We start from the raw sequence: 21,275 nt of genomic DNA, 5'->3' as shown, positions 1-21,275 counted from the left end.
GGCCGTGTCAGGCCGCGATTCTTCTGCTTGTGATGTGCCAAGGGTCTACAAGATACTCCTGCAACCTCTGACCTTAGGTACTGCCGCCTTAAACTCAGTTTTTTTTACACCGGGAAGTGTTTGAAAGGCTCTATAGACTGTACGATTCTCGGAATGAGATAGCGCGACTCGCCTTGGTCTAGGACATTAAGGCGTTCGGACATTTCACATGAATCCCATTTGGACACTCACTCTTCGATCCTCAGCTGCGAAAAAAAAAATATAATAAAAATAAGCAAGCTTCAAATTAAAAAAAAACTGCCTCGTCATAGAACCGGACGTTAGCGACGTGAACCTCATGTTCTATTGGGCGCCCTTTCAAGTGCTCGATGAATTCGTAAGAAGGGCACTCGAGCAGTTCGGCAAAGTCATAGACGTCGCGCAAGAGAAAGTTCACTCGAGATTGTTTTTTGAGGGCATACAAAGGAAGACGAGGCTCGTTCGGATGACGCTCACAAACGGTATGAAGGAGGAGAGGCTTCCTTATTAGCTGAAATTGTACGGAGCGAACGCGCTTGTGCAGGAGCCCGCTCGAAAGTCGCTCTGCCCCAGGTTGCCTCAGCCTCCTTCTGTGTGCGCACGTACGCCATAGCCTGCAACGTCCAGGAGCCGGAGGAAGTTAACCAACATAACATGGAAAGTGACAAGACAAGGAGGCCTACGGCACCGCCAGCCTGGACCCCACCGACCCAGGTGACCCCCTGGCCTAGAAGGGAAACTGTGCAGCGGCACAAGGCCCCGATTCTGCAGGACTGGGCTTTGCACTCTTGCTTATCATTGTGACTGGTTTCGTATTATTTAGCACCGGCAGAATACGCCTTTTAAAATAGTTTTAAAAGGAACGGAGGGCGGGGGGAAAGGGTGGGGGGGGGGGGGGGGTAGGGGGGGTTAAAGCCGCCTGCGTAGCTTAGTCTTGCAATAAAGAAGAACAATTGTCCGCGTAGCCAGGTCGACAACGTGCTTGGCTCCCACGCAGGTTGCCTGGGTTCAATCCCTGTCATAACCTATTGCTTTTATCTTTCCCCAAGTTAATAGAACGTTCTAGAATGGTTGAAAATTATGTAGATCGTTCATGCACACAGTGTATAGTTCCAGAGCAATCATGGTCGAATATCCTAGGTTACCAGGAAAGCCTTAAGAGCTGTGGCACGCCGTGAAGAGTCAGTCCAGCTTTAGCACTCGATCCCGCGATACTACGCCAGTATTGACGCCTGCAACGCTGCCTCTTTCTTCTTTTTTTTATTTTCTCTCTCTCTCTCTCTCTTTTGTTCGAGCACAAGTTTTCCACAATAAACGTTTAGTTTCTTTCTGTCAATTCCCCGCTCATTAATTATCATTGGTGGCAATATATATTTTTGTACTAAATGTAACGTTGAATTGATTTTTTTTTCAGTAATAAAATCAGCTTTCGCCGTTTAACATTGTCATTGCCAGGTGCATATTAGCCTCAATGTTTTCTTCAGCTCCAAGCAAACCCGACCGCGGGTGCTCTGGGAGACCTGATGTTATAGGTTTAAAGTCGTTTAATTCCAAACTCAAATATAAACGTTTTATATGGCGATGTTCTTGAATTTTGTCAGTAGCCCGAGATGTTTTGCATTAAATCAAGCAAAGGTTGAGCTCTCAATAACATAGTTGACAGACTCCACGGCCTAATAGGCCCTTTCGAAAATTCGACTCCTCAAAAGCAAGGCTTTCTTTGAGGCAAACAGCAGATGTGTACGCATCATTGTGTGCTTTTTAGCTCAACGATGCCTTTTGTGATGGTCATCTCTACACCATATTGCAAAGCAGTATCCCGTATCCGTCTATGTGTGCACATTCATTTACTCTCATTTTATGTATTTAGTTTGAGATAAAACTCCTCGATCAGATGAAAATTGAAAGCACATCTTTCATAGCAACCTCAGTTTAATATGCTACTATAAGTTTCTTAAAAAAATTGTTTGGTGGAAACAGCGCTAAAAAACGTAGGACCAGGGGCCCTATTCTGGACACTTGGCAGAAAAGTTGGCGAGAAATCCGACGGCTTAGATTGGCCGGATTTCTCACCTACTTTTCCGCTAAGTGTCCAGATTAGGTCCCCAGGATGGGGAAACACACAAACAGGGCGCTGACTTACAAAGGAAAGTCTATTGCTGTGCAAAAACAAGCACAAAAACAAAAAAATAGTCAGAGTGCAGGCGAGCTGGTGTAAGATGAACATGATTGTAAACCTGAGACTGGGGCAGGAAGAGAACACAACAGAAGGTAGTAAAAGAGGAGGCAACGTCTCAATTTCAAGCACAAGCACTCAATCTCAAGCACTCAATCTCAATCTCTCAATCAAGCACAAGCACTCAATCTCAAGCACTCAATCTCAATCTCAAGCACAAAGAAAGCAAGGAGGGGGGGGGGGGGCGGGCGGTAAGATAACAACAAAGCAATTAAACTCACAAACAAGACTGCGAGAGACCGGCGAAGCATATATCTTATGGCGACTCATGGATCATACTCGTGTGTGAGCGCTCCTCCTGTGGCCCTTGTAGGTGACGAAGTGGATGTTTAATGCGAAAGCATGAACTGTCTTATGCAGCGAGCTCACGTCATCAGTTTGAAGCGCGAAAACGGCACATAGTCTCCCCGATCCTTCGGTTCCATTGGCTTGCGCGCGTCGACGGGGCTCCCATTGGCCGTTGCGCTCGTCAGTTTCCACGACCGCTCACCCCACGGCGCTGCGTGTCCATCAGCGCGCCATTGCACCCCAGGGCACGGAGCGTCCAAGGTCAACGTGCCTGGGGGAGCACACACGCTGACCGGCGACGAGAAGTGTCCAGCAGAGGAAAAAGGGAGTAGGCGAGCGGCTTGCATGCTTTCGCATTCACAACCAATAAAGAATGCTTAAGTGTACCTCGATCTTTTTGTTAAAACGTGTGACAGGTTGGTGTGATTGTATCTAGGTGTGCCTAATGTCGGATGTTATCGATTTGCTTTTTTTGTTCGCTCCCCCCTTTTCCGCGTACATTCCTCTTTGCAGTGCAATTAATTTTGAGTTGTACGTCAGCGCCCTCTCTGTTCTTTTCTACGTCCTGGTGCAAAAGTACTCCAGAAGCCGGGCGAAGACATGGTAAGTCTAATAACAAAAACGGCTTGACATAACAAAAATAACAATTTAATTAAACGTTTCGCCTCCCATGCGGGAGGCATCTTCAGTAGAGCACAGAGCGAGCGAGAGTCGCACAAAAAAGTTCGGCTATTTAGGCATAAAGTTTGCGTACACCTCCGGCAGGTGGCCTCGGTTCTTGTTTGCCAGCGATGAATCACTTCCGCGTTTGTCGTTCTGGATGAACCAAGATTCCAGCAGCTTCCTCGGTCCCCACCTTTGATCCCTCGCCGAGGTCGATGCCTTGTCAAAGTCAAATTGATGTCCTGACGTCCATGTGTGGTCGACGAGTTCGGACTTGAAGCGGGTGGCGTTCGTGGAATTGGCGACATCCCGTGCGTGTTCTATAGTCATGTTTTTCTTTTTCGTCCCGTCTCTCCAGTAAGCGTCACATTCCTTGCACTGCACATGGTAGATCACGCCCCTTTCTGCCTCTGGCGGGGTCGGGTCTTTTTGGCTTGGAGATAACATTGGAAATTGTTCTGTAGGGTTTGTATACAGTTCGTACACCCAACGGCCTAAGGGCGCGTCCCAATGCCTCCCAAACTCCCTTAACGTACGGGATGCACACGACGTCACGTGTTCGTTCGGCTCGATCCGGGCGCCGACGGGACATTTGTTTCTTAACGCGATGGATAAATCGGTCGGGGTAGTTACGTTTCTTCAAAGCCTCCCGCACATGGCTAAGTTCTTGATTGCTAAGTGTTGAGTTAGATGGGACTGTTTCTGAACGATGAAGTAACGATCTTACAACCGAGCTTTTGTGTTGAGTAGGGTAATGAGAGTGGTAGTCAAAAAAGTTTTGTGTGTCACATGGTTTACGATATACGGATGTCTCCATCTTAAAGAAAGGTTCACTAGTTCTATGGACACGTACATCTAAAAACGGCAAGGTACTGTCGGTTTCATTTTCGGAGGTGAACTGAATTGAGGGGTGGACACTATTCAAATTGCGGTGAAAATCGGTTACGTTCTTTTTGTTAACTATTACAAACGTGTCATCGATATACCGACGGTACAACTTCACGGGGAAATCAATGCCAGACATTACCTTTTCCTCAAAATATTCCACGACGAGATTCGAGACGGTTACTGAAACTGGACTCCCCATAGCGCATCCGCTGACCTGATGATATATGTCCCCATTAAAACTAAAATTGCACTGGTTGAGACAAAAACGCAAAAGAAGTATAACGTCATCAACAAGGAGGGTTGTTCGAGTGGACAACGACTGGTCTGCCAACAACCGGTCACGGGCGACATCAACCGCCAGGGAGCTGGGGACATTCGTAAATAATGAAATCACATCAAAGGATACCATAGCCTCGTGCGGTAGCAGGGTCTAAGCGCGTATAAGTTCAACAAACTCATGAAAATTCCGGACGCTAAACTCATTGTTTCCCGTAAGAGGGCTCAGAATCTCAACCAGATATTTGGAAAGGCTGTAAGCCGATGAACCAATAAAAGATACAATCGGGCGTAGGGGGCAACCCGGTTTGTGAATTTTGGGGAGTCCATACATCTTGGGTGTCGCGGCGTCAGAGGAGAAGAGACGACGGTATAGGTCGTCACTGATGCGTCCTTTCTTTATCAGTTCTCGAAGGTGGTCAACTAACTCTATTTCGGACTTAGCAGCGGGATCTCTTGATAGCCTCACGAAATAGTGAGTGTCGTTTATAACTTCATACATCTTCTTCATGTAGTCATCCCTATCAAGCACAAGTCCTGGTCCTACGTTTTTTTAGCCTGGTCCTGGTCCTACGTTTTTTTAGCGCTGTTCGCACCAAACAGGTATCCACCACCCACTAGCCCAACTACATGTCTTTTTTTTTTTAATGATTGAGTATTTAGATTGTACATTTCCGACTCGAGCTCAGTGCATTCGCAAGTGCGCCTACTCGTGCAAAGGGAACACCCATTAAATCATCCCGCTTGGGAAGGTACACCTTTCTTCAGTTCAAACTAGTGTGAGACAGAAAATGCCGCAATATCCTTGAACGAGGTGTGAACCAAACGTTTCGAGAGTCAGTTTCTAGCGTGAAATGAAAGAGCAGTATACGGTGGTGCGCGTGTATAAGTCAAAGGAAGGAACCTTTACTTGCCATTATGCCAAAGCGCGTCCTTCAGTGAGCTTTTGGAGCTGCGCTACACGAGTTTTTGTGGCGACGTGCACGAGTACAATAGCTATTTCAGCATGGACTACAGAGAAGGGCGAGAACGAACACATCTATTCTGCATCAAACTCGAAGAATAGGAAGTAGATAAATTTGAAATAATTCAGCCGGTTTATGGATAACAATGAGAGAGTTCCTGGAGTTGTTTTGGGTGTCCCTCGCGCCTCAACAATTGCAGACTATCACAATACGACAAAGACACGTCGTAGTTGAGCTCGCCTTACCTCTCTTCGTCTTCTAGTAATGTTCTGACATTCTGAAAGTGCGAGTAGCAAACAAAACATATCGCATAACTCGCTGGTTGTAGGCCATAATTATTTATTGCTGAATTATTTTAATGGTCTATATTCTATTTACTAAAAAAATTAACTAAAAAATACTAAAAAAATTAATATGTTCTATTTACTGGTGAATTATTTTAAAGGTCTATGTTCCAGATGGGCCGAGTTCGATGCAGAATTGATGACTTGCAGATACCTAAATACCAGATACCGAAATAATTTGAAGTCCGAAGATTTTACACTGGCAAATAATACTGCTTGGTGTTTTATTTTTATTCCCCTTGTCATATTTAAAAATCGGTATAGTCCCGCAAAAAGAGACTAAAAAAGGGGTTCTGTGTTTTCAGGTTTTACTTTTATTTTTATCCGGGTGCGTATTCTAGGGGGAGTTTATTTTTCCCCAAAACCTCGGTGCTTTCTGTGTTTATTTTTAATCTTGAACAAAAGAATCGGCTCTTATCAAGGCTGTATTACTGATCAAAAATAGCTGCCGGTGCATATTTTCTTCCGTGAAGCTCTGATTTTTATCCCGGACAGCTCCAGCATTTTTTCCGATTTTCGATAATTTTGTTCAAACCCGCACGTGGATTATATTTTAGGGCTGATCGGCATTTCTCAAAGACAAAGAACTATAAGTAAGTATATGCGGAACTTGACCAAAGTAACGAACATAAATGAAATAAGGATTACAGAGTAAGATCCAAGCTTACCAGGCTTATTACAAAATCCGTATTGGTTTTGATGAGCCACGAACATGAAGCACTATTCGGGTATATGTTGGGATAGTTGGGACTAGAAATTCGGCCATAAGGAGCAGTGATGTTGTAAACGCACGAATCTATAAAAAACAAAGAAATAAAGCTTACTATTATTCAGAGTCACATTTAACAATAAAACGAGGTTTGCAACACAAACTTTATTAAAGAGTAAACCACAGTATATTAACCACACCTCGTGAATATACAGGGTGTTTCAGAGAACGCAGGCTAAATCGCTCCTGCAAAAACTACTCATCGCAAGAAAAAAAGGCTTGTGGCGTTTCGGTCCTGGTCCAGGGGCCCATTTAGAAAAATTATTAAAGTGCAGAATAATTAAGTTGTTAATTATTTTTGCGTAATTAACTTTTTTAATAATGTGTTTAAGGGCATGGTTTCAATTGTAAAATTGCTCGGCATCATAGAAAAACACTAAATCAACAAATCGCAGAACGATAGAAGGCAAGCGAAGCATTTTACGGCCTTATGAAAAACCGCACAAATTCGACGGGTTTTCAAGTTTCGGTTTGCTATCAGAGCGCATCTCGGCCCCGGCAGCACCGCGCCCCGTGGAGTAATAGTGCAACCAGCCTCTGCTGCGTCGCCCGATGACAGCGCAGCAGAGGTTCGTTGCACATCTCTCCACGGGGCGCGGTGCCGCCGGCGCCGAGATGCGCTCTGATAGCGAACCAAAACTTGAAAACCCGTCGAATTTGTGCCGCAAAATGCTTCGCGTGCCTTCTATCGTTCTGCGATTTGTTGATTAGTGTTTTTCTATGATGCTGAGCAATTTTCTAATTAAAACCATGCCCTTAAACACATTATCAAAAAAGCTAATTAGGCAAAAATAATTAAAAATTTAATTATCTCGCACTTTAATAACTTTTATAAATGGGCCCCTAGACCAGGACCAAAATGCCATGAGCCTTTTTTCATTGCGATGACTAGTTTTCGCATTAGCGATTTGGCCTGCGTTCTCTGAAACACCCTGTATAACGTATAAACGTTTATACGTCTATACGTATAATATATACGTATATATATATATATATATATATATATATATAAATATATATATATATATATATATATATGGTGAATGGTGAGAACCTGACTGGACACATCAACGAAAGGGGACAACTGTCAACGTACCAACAATCGACCGGCAAGATGAACAAGATTTCAACCAACGCAACAGACGGCCAAAGAATTCGCAGCTTCACCGACGCCGGCATTAAATGTTTCATCTAACAAAAAACTCAATGGCAAACGGAGGTAACGGCTCTCTTTCAACATCTTGAGATTGATCTACCAGCAAGAAGAACGACCCGAGAGGTTAGCGAAATTACCGAGAGGATAAAAAACTATAAATATCAACTGAAGTCTTTGGATGATATCATCCAACGCTTCATTCCTACTGAAGAACTCGAAGAAGAACTCACTTGCGTCATAGAACTTAACGACCGTATCGTGGGGTACTTATCGCTGCCGAAGTTCAAGACGCAGTAAGTCAATCAGAGGATGACAAAATTCGAAAAATTCGAGGAAAATAAGCACTTGTCGGAGCGCAAAACATAAGATGCGACCTCCATCGGACACACCTTGTGAGACCTAGCCAGGTGCACGTAACTTCGCGTTACAACGGTCACAACCTTGAAACTGTGACCGAGGTGTCTAGAGACTACTCTGACGACCGACACGTCACAGAAAACCAACCGGAACAACAGAAGAACGTACCGGCTGAATCGACGGATGTGAACAACACGCTACTGGACGACTGTTGTGCGCAAAACCCCAACAACGACTACCAACAAGCAGGTTATAACCAGTTCAGCGGGAGAATGTAAAGCAGGTTGTTTTGCTGACGCTCATATAAAAATGGAACGCGGCGAGCTGACATAACAAGAGAAACGAGCCAATAAAAGATGAAAAGAGAGGAACAAACGGAAATGTATCGAGGTTACTAACCACATAAGAAAACATCAAATCAGCCAAACTATTACGCAGAAGAAACATTCCTATAGACAAGATGGGCCAAACCAAAAACGTAGGAAACGAATAATCGGAATGCATCAGCGACTGACGAGAGATCTAAAGGAAATCAGAAAAAGGGCTTATCACACACTTTGCGCCTTGTCTCCAGCCCGGGGATCGGCTACACGAGGCTATTTAGTTCAGTTGAAGCCCCTCTGGATTAGCGGACGGAGAACTTGCTGGTCAAATCACGCCGAAGAAGAGATCGCATCAGGGTTCCACAAGAATGGTACACATGACGTGCAAAAACACAACACAAATGACGAAGAGATCATCTCCAGGCCACCGACGCGTCCCTCTGGTTACACAAACGTCAATCAGACCCAGGAAAATATTGAAAACATTATTTTCATTCAACATTCAAATTGACAACGAGGACACATTAATTTTATTGTTTTCGCGGGGGTGTGTGTCCAAACTTATTAGGTGAACGCGGGCATACCAACAAACACGAAGAAGGAGCGGGATCCCGAAAAAAGGAATGCACGAGATGGACGATGGAGGCCTGGCCATGCGTGGACGATGAGGGACATTCTTAATGTAAATATCTGTATATAAACGGTCTTGCAGACCTTATCTAGCAGCAACCAGTCAGCAGTTCTACCTGCATTCACCATGCCATTTTGCTGTATATGCGCCGAAATAGTGGGGGAGAGGAGAAGACGGGAACGTGCGGCGACGTGCAGAACGCAGAGCTCCGGTTGGATCGATTAGGGGGTAGACCTAAAGCTAGCTGCTTTTGTCTCCACTGCACAGGTCGAACGCGTTACACTGCGAAAACCAAACGGCGGACGCTGGCGTCCCGCAGTTCGCCTTCGCCTCAGTTGATCGATTTCAGCTGGTGTTACTTGATCCATTTCGCAATGAATGTTGGAAGTCGTTCTCGCCGCCTCTACTCGATTCAGTTGTTATCCCAGGTTTCGGCACAACATTATGTTGCTTGTATATTTAGAGAGCTTCGATGCTCGTACGCCTCAACTAAATAAGTACGGGTGACTTGTCTCTTAGCTGTAAATAAGAAATTGAGCCGGTGCAGCACAACCCCCAACCTGGGGTCCTTAACGTGCACCACGCAGTAGTGATTACACGAACGCGTGCCGGTACGAAACTCACCCAGATCAAAACGGACAGGGTAGGGGATCGAACCCAGGAGGTTCTGCAGCGCAAGCTTCCGCTCCACTCTCCGAGCTGAGATGCGTTAGCCCACTCGGCCACCAATCCCATTAGGTTTCGGCACCAAAGTATTGTTGCTTTTAAGCGGAAGATGTCAACTTTAATTTAAGGAAACTAATTTATTTACAGTTATGAAAATTGATTCTAAAAAGGCTTGCCGCGCTAGATCGTTCTTTCGCGTACATAAACTACAACGAGTGCAGTGGAGACAAAGGCCGCCTTTGTCTCCACTGAACTGTTCGAGCGTGCTAGAACGCGGAATGCCGGCATCCGGCGTTTGGCTTTCGCATTCGAACACGTTTGATGAATGATGCGAAGACAAGGCTCTGTGTCTACCCACTAATCATACCAACCAGAGCTCGGCGTTCTGACGTCCTCGTTCGCTCTAGTCTCCTCCTCTCTCTCAGTTTCAGTCAACACAGGGAATATGAGCCCGTGCAGCACGTGTACCTACATTCTACTAGCATTCTCTGTAATGCCTGGGAAATTTTGCGAAAGGTCTATTCTCTTTTGCTAGCCCAATTCATGTTTTCCTCTAAACGACCGCGTAACTCTTTGTGCGATAACAACCTCAACTACGCTTTAACTACGCAATCTCCTTCCGCTTTTCTCTTTATTTAGTTCGTAAACCTACAAGTCATCGGCACCAGGAGTACGCCATATTGAGAAGCTTTACGTGAAACTAGCGCTCCAACCACCCTTCTTTGGTCTTTAAGAATATGTTTAACACCGAGTTATTTTCTAGAAAGTAATCTGATCAGATACGTTCCTTTGCATGGACAAAGTTAAACAAAAGAAGAGTTGACTGGTGAACACTTGCCGTCTTTTCTAGTTGACACATGCGTTCGTGCGGCTGGTCCCAGAAAGAGATGCTCAAAGGCGTCTCTCAGGCCTTCCCGTACGTCGACTGTATACCTTGTGCCAGGCATTAGGTCAACGATACTTACCGACCCGGACGTGAAAATGGTTTTACAGACATTATCTTTGTAGCAGTAGCGCACTTGATAGTGAGTGTTGCGGCTAGGCGTAACCCTCACTTCAAATGCAGTCATTGTAACGGTTAGCACTTCGAAGAACGGGGGATCTGAAACGCCAGAACGAAAACATGATATTTTAATTTTTTTATTTAAAAATGTTACTAAGATGAAAACGGCGTAGCACTGGCTAGCAAAACCATCGGGCGTTAAGTTTCTCGTGCTGGCCCTGCCTCTACAATATACATTTGATTTTTCAACAGCTTATGTTTTCTGCCCGTTTCTGTTATCCGCCTCATCATTCTTACAATACGGTACCTTCCAAAATTTCAAATATGTTTTTTTTTTTTTTTTTTTTTTTGCAAACGTTGAAAATTACGAGCCGGTCCATATAGAGTCATTCAGTTTTACGTCAAAGGCACGGCGGTGTTTTGAGTTAAGGGGACCTACTAAAATTGAGCGATTCACTAATAAAGTAGAAATTATACATGATCGGTGTTTTTTTAAACAATAGAGTTGTTGACATTGTCACCAGATTTGGGGAAAGTTTAAAATGTGGGTGCTTTGTGCAACACCAGATTACTGCTTAGAAATATCCGCCATGTGTGTGTGACTGAGGATTAGAACACGTACGTCGTATCGGATAGCTTTGTCGGGCATGCGTCTCGCGTTTTAGGCTACGCATCGAAAGCCAGCCGCTGTCACGGCTGGCTTTCGATGCGATCGACGCAACATAACCAGTGTAGATACTGTGGGCAACCTGGGGATTCCAAGCGTTTGACCCAGGCTGCCCCTCCGACAATCATGAGCGGTCATCTTGACCACGAGGGGGCCAAGGGCAATTGGCCACGCGAGCGTCGCTCCGCCGCTGAGAAAGGGCCGTCGCAGCGGATGCGCGGGGGCGGTGGGGATCGCACCGCAGGCGATAGCGGTTATTAGGGAGTTTTTGTAGACCGCGTTTCCCCCTCCGCTAAGCCCTCCGCAACGAAGAAGCCGCTACTGCGCCTGCACGCCCATGGCCTCCACTGTAGAGTTCCGGGTACCGTAGCGGGCTGCGGAGCGAGTTGCGGGACGGCGAAAACGATGTACGAAAACTCCCTATTAAATGTTTGCGTGTTGTTAAACCGGTGTGCTGTGTCATTCCCCGAGACGGGTAGCTGCAAGGGAAATCCCACAATACGCACACGCATTCCCATCAAGACGGAAGGCAACAAACGCGTGCTGGAAGCAGGACGTGTACGGCTTTCTCAACCCGGCGCCTTTCTCAGCGTTCGTGCGGACGGCGCATGACGGCTCGCTCTAGACGCGGCGTCCCTGCGCGATGTCTAGAGCGTCCGCCACAAGCCGACTTCCTACTGGCCAGGCAAGTATTGGGCTCCGAATTTCACTTGTTCGGCACGGATTCAGTGGACGCCGCCATGTAAATATGGGCAAACAGCCGTGTATCACGGCAATCGCATGGCAACGCGGTTATTGGCACCATATTTACATGTCGGCGCCCATTAACTGATTATTCAAAATAACAGGGTGATATTAAATGTAATGCAACACCTTAGAGTTTGGTGCGGAAAAATTAACCCATTCACGGTCGAGTTTTTTTTTTTTTTTCTCTCTTTAAAATTTGTGTTTTTGTTGTATGGTTTAGTTGTCAAAGAAATAGTATAAAAAGGATCAGTGCACAGTTTTTTTTATTATTATATAGTCACAGCACGCACGCACGGTGCTTCCAAGCTGCTTAGGTTTAGAAGCATCGAATAATAAAATTATTGAAGGCGACATATTTTCATCTCTCTTCCATCCAGTTTTATTTTTGCGCGTCCACTTTCATGACATTCCAGCGGCTTCATATTCTTAGCCGGAGGTACTTTACAAAAAAATGTTAGCGAATGTTGAGCTCTCATCCTTCGAATGGAAATCCGAAAAGTGTTTGAAGTCAAAGTTGGAAGAGTCAGTGCTCCCATTCGCACCACCGACAGAGCGGCTGGTATGTGTATGGTATGTGCGTAGTAAGCAGTGACTTTTAAATGTGTAATCACCGCCGTGAAGTGCGGCCACACCCGTCAAAAGGTTAATAGACTTTTAAGTCGAAGAAAAATACAAAAGTATGAAGACAACTGGAGAAGACTTTGTGGCCTGGGCTGCCTCCGTTACTCTTTGTTTCATACACGGAGCACACGGACAACACCTCCTCAGTATTATGACCACCTTGCATGCAGTGCAGGCGAACTACTGGTACATGTTAAAGCCTGCCATATTTAAATTGATGAAAAAAAAAAAAAACTAACTAACTAATATGTTTGTTTGAAGCATTTGAAAAGACAAATATATTTTTCAAAAGCCGATTGAATAAAGGGAAGGCGTGATTCGTAAGAAAACAAAAAAAAAACAACATTCAATTGAAAATAATGCAGTTAACTATAGTGATTTATGAGCCCGTCCTTGTAGGAATATAAAAAAAATGTTATATATATTTAGTGGCGCTGTTAGAGGAGAATCACATAAATAACGTCATTTGCGTGATTCTCCTCTTAACATCGTAAAGGCCTGTTACGCATTCAGCGGAGCGCCAAGTCAGAACCACGTGAGCGCTCGAAAGAGCGCTTATGTGGTGCTTCCTAGCGCGTGACTTCGTTCTAATATTGCGCGCGATTAGCGCTTCAGCAGCACCTTGTTAGCGGCTTAGTAGCGCCTTGTTAGCGCTTCAGTAGCGCCTTGTTAGCGCTCCAGTAGCGCCTTGTTAGCGCTTCTTGTACCGCGGTTACTGCTGCTATTATCGCGTGCAATGCGGTTGCGGTTCCTGTGGTTGAGTGTGCATCAGCAGCACTACGACGGACATGTGGGACGCTGAAATAGAAGTGCGACAAATACTCTTACATACGCAATTAGTACATGTGTGTGTATGGACGGCTTAACGCTTAGGAGAGCCTTCTCGGTGCTCGAAATCTTTCGCCACCGAGATACCGACCGGTACATGGCTTACATTTTGTTCCCAAGCTGAGGGATCGAAACTCAGAGCTCTTTTGAAGGGGATTATTTTTTAACTGTGTGTCCTTGAAACCAGGGTCACGCATGTCGAAATGAAAGCGATGAGGTCGTATCTAATGAATTAGTCGCTCAAAGTCTATTACCCTTGATCGTCTGCCCGACCATTTCCTTGGAAAGCGGCTCTTTTACTTTCTCTTCTTTCAATGCCAAAGGAAAAACAACAACGGAATCGCCGTGCACGCGCTGTTAGCGGCAGCCAGCACGGCACAAGGAGCGTGAGGGCGCTTACGCTGTGCTACTGGAGCGCTAACCGAGCGCTGCTGAAGCACTAACCGAGCGCCTGCTGAACCGCTGCTGAAGCGCTAACCGAGTGCTACGTCGTGCGCAAGTCGATGCCACATGAGCGCTGCTTCCAGCGCTGATGAGGCGCTAACTTAGCGCTCCACTGTATGTGTGAACCGGCCTTAACTTTACCAGCACGCTGCTTCTCAACGATAATAGATTTATTCTTTTAAATCCGCTATAAAAATCTACTGAAAAAGTGGAAGCCGTTTACAAATCCCTGTAACGCCGAATTGGAGCGCAGCTCTTGAGGAGGAGGAGTGAAGGGTACTGAGGGGAGGGTAGACCCCTCCTCCTCCCCTCATTCTTTAATATGCTCCGGGGGGGCGGTCACGTGACCTCGGGGGGGGGGGTGTCACGTGACTTCGGGGAGGGGGGGTCACGTGACCTCGGGGGGTCACGTGACCTCAGAGGGGTCACGTGACCTCAGAGGGGTCACGTGACCTGGGGGTCACGTGACCTGGGGGTCACGTGGGGGTCACCTTGGGGTCACGTGACCTTGAGATGACCTTGGGAGGGGTCACGTGACCTTGAGGGTCACGTGACCTTGGGGAGGAGACCACGTGACCTCGGGGGTCACGTGACCTCAGAGGGGTCACGTGACTTGGGGGTCACGTGACCTTCAAAGGGTCACGTGGGGTCTTGGGGTCACGTGACCTTGAGATGACCTTGGGAGGGGTCACGTGACCTCGAGGGGTCACGTGACCTGGGGAGTCACGTGGGGTCACGTGACCTTGAGATGACCTTGGGAGGGGTCACGTGACCTGGAGGGGTCACGTGACCTTGGGGGTCACGTGACCTTGGGGGTCACGTGACCTTGGGATGACCTTGGTTACGCCGACGGCGACGGTGACGGCGACGGCGACGGCGACGGCGACGGCGACGGCGACGCCGCTCAAGCCGGGAACGGGCCCCTAAGAGCTGCGCTCTAAAATATTTGATTTATTTCAAGGAACTATATTTTCATCGAAATTAGGATTGAAGTGGGTATATTTTTCGTGTCAAAGTTTTATGTGCAGTAGGATTTGTTTTCCTCCCTTCAAACTTATTAGCGTATGATAATAGCTGTCTGCGTTTCCAAATTTTACATTAAGATTGTTCTTAATGTAAAATTTTACATTAAAAACAATCTTGTTCTTAATGTAAAATTAAGAACAAGATACAAATTTTTTTTAAATATAATCATAGTAGCATTAAGACATGCATGACAATTATTTATAATTTTCGTAAGTTTCGCGGGTCACACTGATAAATAAAAGTTTATTCAACTTACAGTCTGGTTGTGTGAAGATGGGCGTCACAATTCCAGGCGTGCATTTGTCCATGCCACAGCTCTGAACACGAACTGATACATTTGACGATGGATTCATCTTATGAATCGTTATGTTGTACACTGACGCCGCATCGTGTTCAGCCGTGACATTAATGAGGACATCTTGTGGATTCAGAAATGTATTGTTACTTGCGACCTGTGAAGGAAATGCGACGGGTAGAGTTAAGGTCATCAACGACGGCGAAGGTCACATAACTATGTGGCGGTTCCAGTGCCATCTTATGCCGTAAAACTAGTCGAGAATTCGGTGACTGCGCATAAAAAGTTCAAAGTTCAAGTTAATCCGTACTAACTACGGATTAACCTCTTTAAAATATACACAACCGTCGCTTTTATATGAGCTCAAAGATGAATATATTGACATTACTAAAAAATCAAGAGGTATGCTACGTGATATGTTATTAGAAACAGAGTGATAACGACCTTGTTGTAGCTAATCGATGTAATAAGGTGGAGTGTTTTGTTTATTGCTTGTTTTTTTTTATGTTTCTGCTGCTTTCTTGCCACACGTGGTAAGGCCTCGTCTAGCTGAAATCCATGCAACTTTTTGCCTATATCCCTCCTTTGTATATCAAGGAAAATATAGAGATCGGTATATTCTTGAAAACCACTCAGTACCAACTGTCGAGAAAAAAGTGAAAGCCGTTTACAACCTCCTGTAACGCCGAATTAGAGCGCAGCTCTTGAGGAGGAGGAGGGGAGGGTACTGGGGGGGGGGGGGTCAACTGACCGGAGGGGGGGGTCACGTGACCATGTGACGATGACAATGCCGATGATGTCATCAGTGACGTCACTGATGACGTCAGCAGTGGCGATGACGATGCGGATACCGATAACGTCATTAGTGACGTCACTGATGACGTCACCAGTGATGATGACGATGACGATGCGGATGTCGGTGACGTCATCAGTGATGATGACGATGCGGATGTCGGTGACGTCATCAGTCACGTCACTGATGATGTCATCAGTGATGATGACGATGACGATGCGGATGCCGGTGACGTCATCAGTGACGATGACGTCATCGGCGAGTCACGTGACCTTGGGGGGAGTCACGTGTCCTCAGGGTCCACGTGACTTCAAGGGAGTCACGTAACCTCGGGGAGGGGGGTCACGTGACCTGGGGGGAGTCACGTGACCTCGGGGGTCACGTAACCTTGGAGGGTCACGTGAGTTTGGGGGTCACATGACCTGGGGGTCACGTGACCTTGGGGGTCACATGACCTGGGGGTCACGTGACCTTGAGGTGACCCTGGGGGTCACGTGACCCTGGTTACGCCGACGGCGACGGCGACGCCAACGGCGACGTCACTCAAGCCGGAAACGGGCGCCTAAGAGCTGCACTCTAAATAGAACTCACACACACACGTTTCAGTAGTCGATGTTGCCGTGTGAAAAAACACAATATCGTCAACGTCTTGGGACAGCATTTTTAGCGAGAGCGTTCAGAAGTTACACTTGGTGTGAATCATATCTTTCTTGACGCAAAGAACAATTTTCTTCCCAATTGACACCTTTTACCTAAAGGAGTAGTTTGCTCACTCCGCACATTCGATGATGCATTTCATGGTATCACTCAGTTGTTCATTCTACACTGCGTGGTCGCACAGGTCTATGGGTCGCTTCGGCAAAAATGTAGATCCGGACCCGCGGATATCCGCATCCGATCCGGAGTCCGCCAAACCTTATTCCTTTTTGTCCGCATCCGCCAGTATACTGCGGATATCCGCGGATATGCAGGCGCCACAGATAACACATTCAGTCTTCTAGTCGTGGCTCCTATCGGAAGATGGCGCCGAGCGTTGGCATCATCGCTAACTCAGTCGCCGGCTAACCCGCCCTCCATTGAGCCTGGCAAGATTTTCGTCTAACGTTTTTACAGAAAGGAAGCTATACCCTGAAACTTCACCACCTAAACTCTACCCTCTCAATGCTTGTCTGTTGAAAATTTGAGCTGTCTATGTGCAGGCACCTATTTCTCCTTCTCGTTTTCAAGCGTACACTTTAAGAAAAAATGGAGGAAAAAGGTAGCCACGGCGCGTCTTCCTCCCTTCTACTGACGCGCCCCCAAGCGGACACGAGAAACAGGGAGGAACAAAACGTTTTTTTCCTTCTCCAGGCAGAAGGCAGAAAGCTTTCGCCCTCCCGACTCATCTTCTTTTGGTTTCGTTTTTCGAGCACGTTGCGCACGTTGTTTTATAAATGTTCTTGAGTTGCTTGAGCTTCAGCGGCAGCGAAGGCCGCCTGTAATTCCGTCTTCTAGTTCATACGTGCAATACATTTCGGTTTCATTGACGTTTTTATCACTAATTTTATCAAACGAGCAAACGAAGTCGCTAGAAACAGCGAAGTTCCGGAGCAGTGCCAGCAGCGCTACGTACACTGGGTAAGATGCCCATCTCCAGATTGCGGGACCCACCCCGAACTACAGTAGCGGAACCACGCGGAACTGCGTCGACGTTTTTGACGCTATGGATATCGCAGGAACTGCGTCCAAGAAAGGCAGGTTTTGCTGCCTGCTGCCTGGGTGCCTTCCGTGCTAAGTTCAATTCTGTTTTCCGATGCCGAGTGCCAAACGCCGTTCAACGTGGTTCTGTATTTCTGCGTGTCAGCAACATAGCAGTAACATCGTGATGGCAGTGTTGTGGGTTGTGAACATAAAACTGGAATTATCGCCGATGTGACTGTGTGTTCGCGTATCAGTGGTGTAACAACAAGATAAGATATCGTAAACTGTCGGGCATTGATGCCGCTGGTCGGGCCGTGATAGGAGGGGGTGGGGTGTCGCAGGGTGACATTCCGCTTTACATTAAAAGGTTTAAGACAGTCAAGGAATTAGGCACGTGCAATCGATCGACTTGCGGATAGTCATGTTGGAACGCTGGTCTGAACAGTAGGCTCCTATCGTACAGTGGCCAATGTGACTGTCAGTCCCCGAGAGCGATTGCGCTCTGGGCAAAGGACTGAACAGTACAAAATTATGACGGAAAGTACGTATATTTACAGTGTGGAATTTCAGCATTAAAAAAGAATAGTAGATAAAATCGAAAAAAGAAGCTACCCTTTATTGTGCTGTTTAAATATACTACTGTTCCTCGAGAAACTGCCTTTTAAGTGGCGCGCTGGGATGAGCGCTAGTTTTCGAGCTCGCCGCGGCGTAGCTCCGTACACTTGACACCTGCCGTAAGTCGCGGCTTTGACTGCGTTCAGGTTGATCGAAAAGGGATTTCTTTGCCCGTGAAGCATCCCTTCCAGCTGAGTGAATATCCGCTCTACAGAGATGAATTCAAGACGGCAATTGCAGCCAAATGGAAAAACAAACGCTACAATAGAAATACAGGCTACGACGTGCAGTACGGGGAAACAAACTAATGGCTTCGAACCGCATTGGAGCGGCTTTATTCATTGGTTTTCAAATAATCACGGCATGATCGAGCGTTTAGTTTTTAATAAGAAATTCTTCCCCTGAGCCATTCAAAATGCTCTCAGAGGTATGACATTGCTGGAAAAAAATGAACATGCTGGGAATATTTTTATTGCTTAGGGAGTCACCGAGAAATTCCGTACGTTCAAAACGACCATTATAAAAGACGGAAACGCAGGGCTTGGGTGTAGAGTTCGGGTTAGTATGCCGTTGTATTGATGTTTGTATGTCCCTTGTGTGTGTATGCGCTCAATGTATGTTCACCTGATGCTTGTAGTACGCTTAATGTGTCTACATGCGTGTATAGCAGAGATCGCAGAGGTTCCCGAAGATCCCGAGGCGTAATGGTGGCCTGAGGAAATAGAAATATTTTTTGTAGAACATGAATTGTGCGGTACCTATCGCCACCTAGCCTAGCTACTTGCAATTACTCTGCTTGACCCTGCCATCGGGTGGCAAGCGATTTAACCTTCTTTCACGCTACGTGATCAACAGCAGCTCCGAGTTTGTTCTTTTGAGTGTGGCTTTTGGCTTCGCGGATTTGTTTTCCATTCCTCCGTGATGTGCGGTTGACGAATGAATTGTGACTCGAGGAACAGCAAAGGTAAGGCGTAAAGGGCGCGAAGTAACTGGGTATTGGTTGTCTCCGTCTAACATCGCACTGCTTACGACGAGAAGACAGTAATTGCTTTCGAAACGGAAAATTTCTGTACCTGCGGGGGGAATCTGGCTTCGGAAATAAACACAGCTCACAGAGAGCTCGTGTTACGGTTTTATTTGCTGCTCCTCTCGTCCCATACAAGATACGTAGCGTCCTCGTTAAGCCTCACTGAGCTCGATTTGCTCGATTCAGGGCCGCCATAATGAGATGCAGGCGACGGAGGAACTAATTGCGCCCCTGCTTCAGGGACGAAAGTTTCTCCCTTCCTAATGAAACATAGGTTACAAGACCGTGCCTCCCCGTAGGGAGGACTATCCATACCCTTTTTTCTAAGAGTATAATGCCCTCCATAATAACCCTGAGACGAAGGAAAATAAAAAAACGGACAGTACAACGAAGTCTCTATATGGACCTATATGGATACCATTCAATATGGATATATGGACCCTATATGGATATATATGGACCAATATGGATATATGGACCCTATATAGATACCATTCACCAGCTCGCCTGTGTTTTTTACCTTTCCACAGTATAATGTCCAGTGTGACCACTCTATAGCGTATATAGAGCATCGCAAAAAGCAAGCTTTGGAATGTGTTTGTTCCTAATAACGCGACATGCGACCTTCTTTCGAGTTTCAACGCTGCGGAAACGAGTCCCGGCGCGTCCGTGACGTCAACGGGACGTGTGTGTGCGCGTGTGTGTTGGTGCGCTCAGGAAAAGGAGAGAGGCATGGCCTAGCTGCGCGCGGACTTTTGCTGCATCGCACTTGGCGGCGGTTTTGCTGCCCTGGCGGCGAGTGAGGGAGAAACTGACCCTATATGAGGCGGAGCGATGTTTTCTCTGATTTGGACGACTGTATCGCAACCATGTAATTAAACCGTTATTTACGTTACCAAGTGTCCCACCTCCACTGAACCCCTGGGTTCTTCTCTTCCGGGAATGGACGTCGCCAAGAACCAGGAGGCCTCCGGACCTGCGACTGAAACCTGGCCTCTAACAACTGGTTGGCAGCGGTTGGGATCGGCCCATGCGGCATCGTGTTACATCTGTGGGTGAGCTTTTGGACCTTGCTTTAAGATTCACCAGGCTTCAGATTATGGGTAATTAATTTTGAACTCCTGGGAATCCTTAGTTTTTGACTCGTGCGCTAGGTTTTTGTACAACCTCGCGACAGGTTTTAGAACAAAGCCAAAGCTAAAAAGCAGCGATCATGGATCTAATGAGGTTACTGAGAACAGATTTATTCTGTTTATGTGAAGAATTGGGTGTGGAGGTGGAGAAAAAGATGAAGAAATCTGAGATTAGTAAAGCTATCTCAGAGAGCGCGGAAGCAGAGGAAATAAAAATTGCGTGGGAACTGCTTCAGAACACTAAGAGCGGAGCTGTAGCAAGAAAGGAACGAGCTCTGAATGCAACGAGAGGGGAGCGAGCGCTAAAAAGGCTATAGCTCGAAATTGAACAGCAGCGATTAAACTCGCAGAACAGTAGAGTTGGGGCTCAGGTACGAGCAAGTGAGACGGAGTCGTATCAAATGAAGAAGCTCCTGCAGCCGTTTCAAGCTGGGGAAGAAGTGGGCCTATTCTTAGTTAACTTTGAGAGGACATGTGAGAAGTTGAGCTTCGCCCCAGAAACGTGGCCGGGACGGCTTCTGACTTTGCTTCCCTGTGAGGTTGCAGAGGTTGTCGCTCGCCTTAGTGCTGGAGACGCGGATGACTACGACAAAGTCCAGCCATTTGAAACGGCACCGCCTTTCTGCCGAGGCGTTCCGTCAAAGGTTTAGAAACGCATTCAAAAAGACCAGCGAGGTCTTCTCGAAATTCGCGTACGGGCTTAAAACCAATTCGATAGAATGGTTGAAGAGCGAGGAAGTGTACGAAAGCCGAAAAAAGGTAGTCTAGTGTGTGTGCCTCGAACAGTTCTTTCGTAGCATTCCGCAGTCAGTCAAG

At 46.6% G+C, this 21,275-nt stretch overlaps 1 protein-coding gene across 1 annotated transcript in view; it reads right to left on the bottom strand.

Moving 5' to 3' along the window:
- LOC120837598 (cubilin-like) overlaps nt 1–21,275 on the bottom strand; it is a 201,256-nt gene that overhangs the window by 74,560 nt on the left and 105,421 nt on the right. Inside the window, exons 5-7 of the mRNA XM_042292858.1 lie at nt 15,173–15,368; nt 10,419–10,682; nt 6,347–6,474 (exon numbers count right to left, since the gene is read on the bottom strand). Of these exons, the coding sequence (XP_042148792.1) occupies nt 6,347–6,474; nt 10,419–10,682; nt 15,173–15,368 (588 nt within the window). The remainder of the gene's footprint in view (nt 1–6,346; nt 6,475–10,418; nt 10,683–15,172; nt 15,369–21,275) is intronic.

This window comes from Ixodes scapularis, unplaced genomic scaffold, assembly GCF_016920785.2.
Source record: "Ixodes scapularis isolate PalLabHiFi unplaced genomic scaffold, ASM1692078v2 PGA_scaffold3__209_contigs__length_174095766, whole genome shotgun sequence".
In the NCBI taxonomy this organism is placed as follows: Eukaryota; Metazoa; Arthropoda; class Arachnida; order Ixodida; family Ixodidae; genus Ixodes; species Ixodes scapularis.
This window is presented reverse-complemented; position numbering and strand designations above follow the sequence as displayed.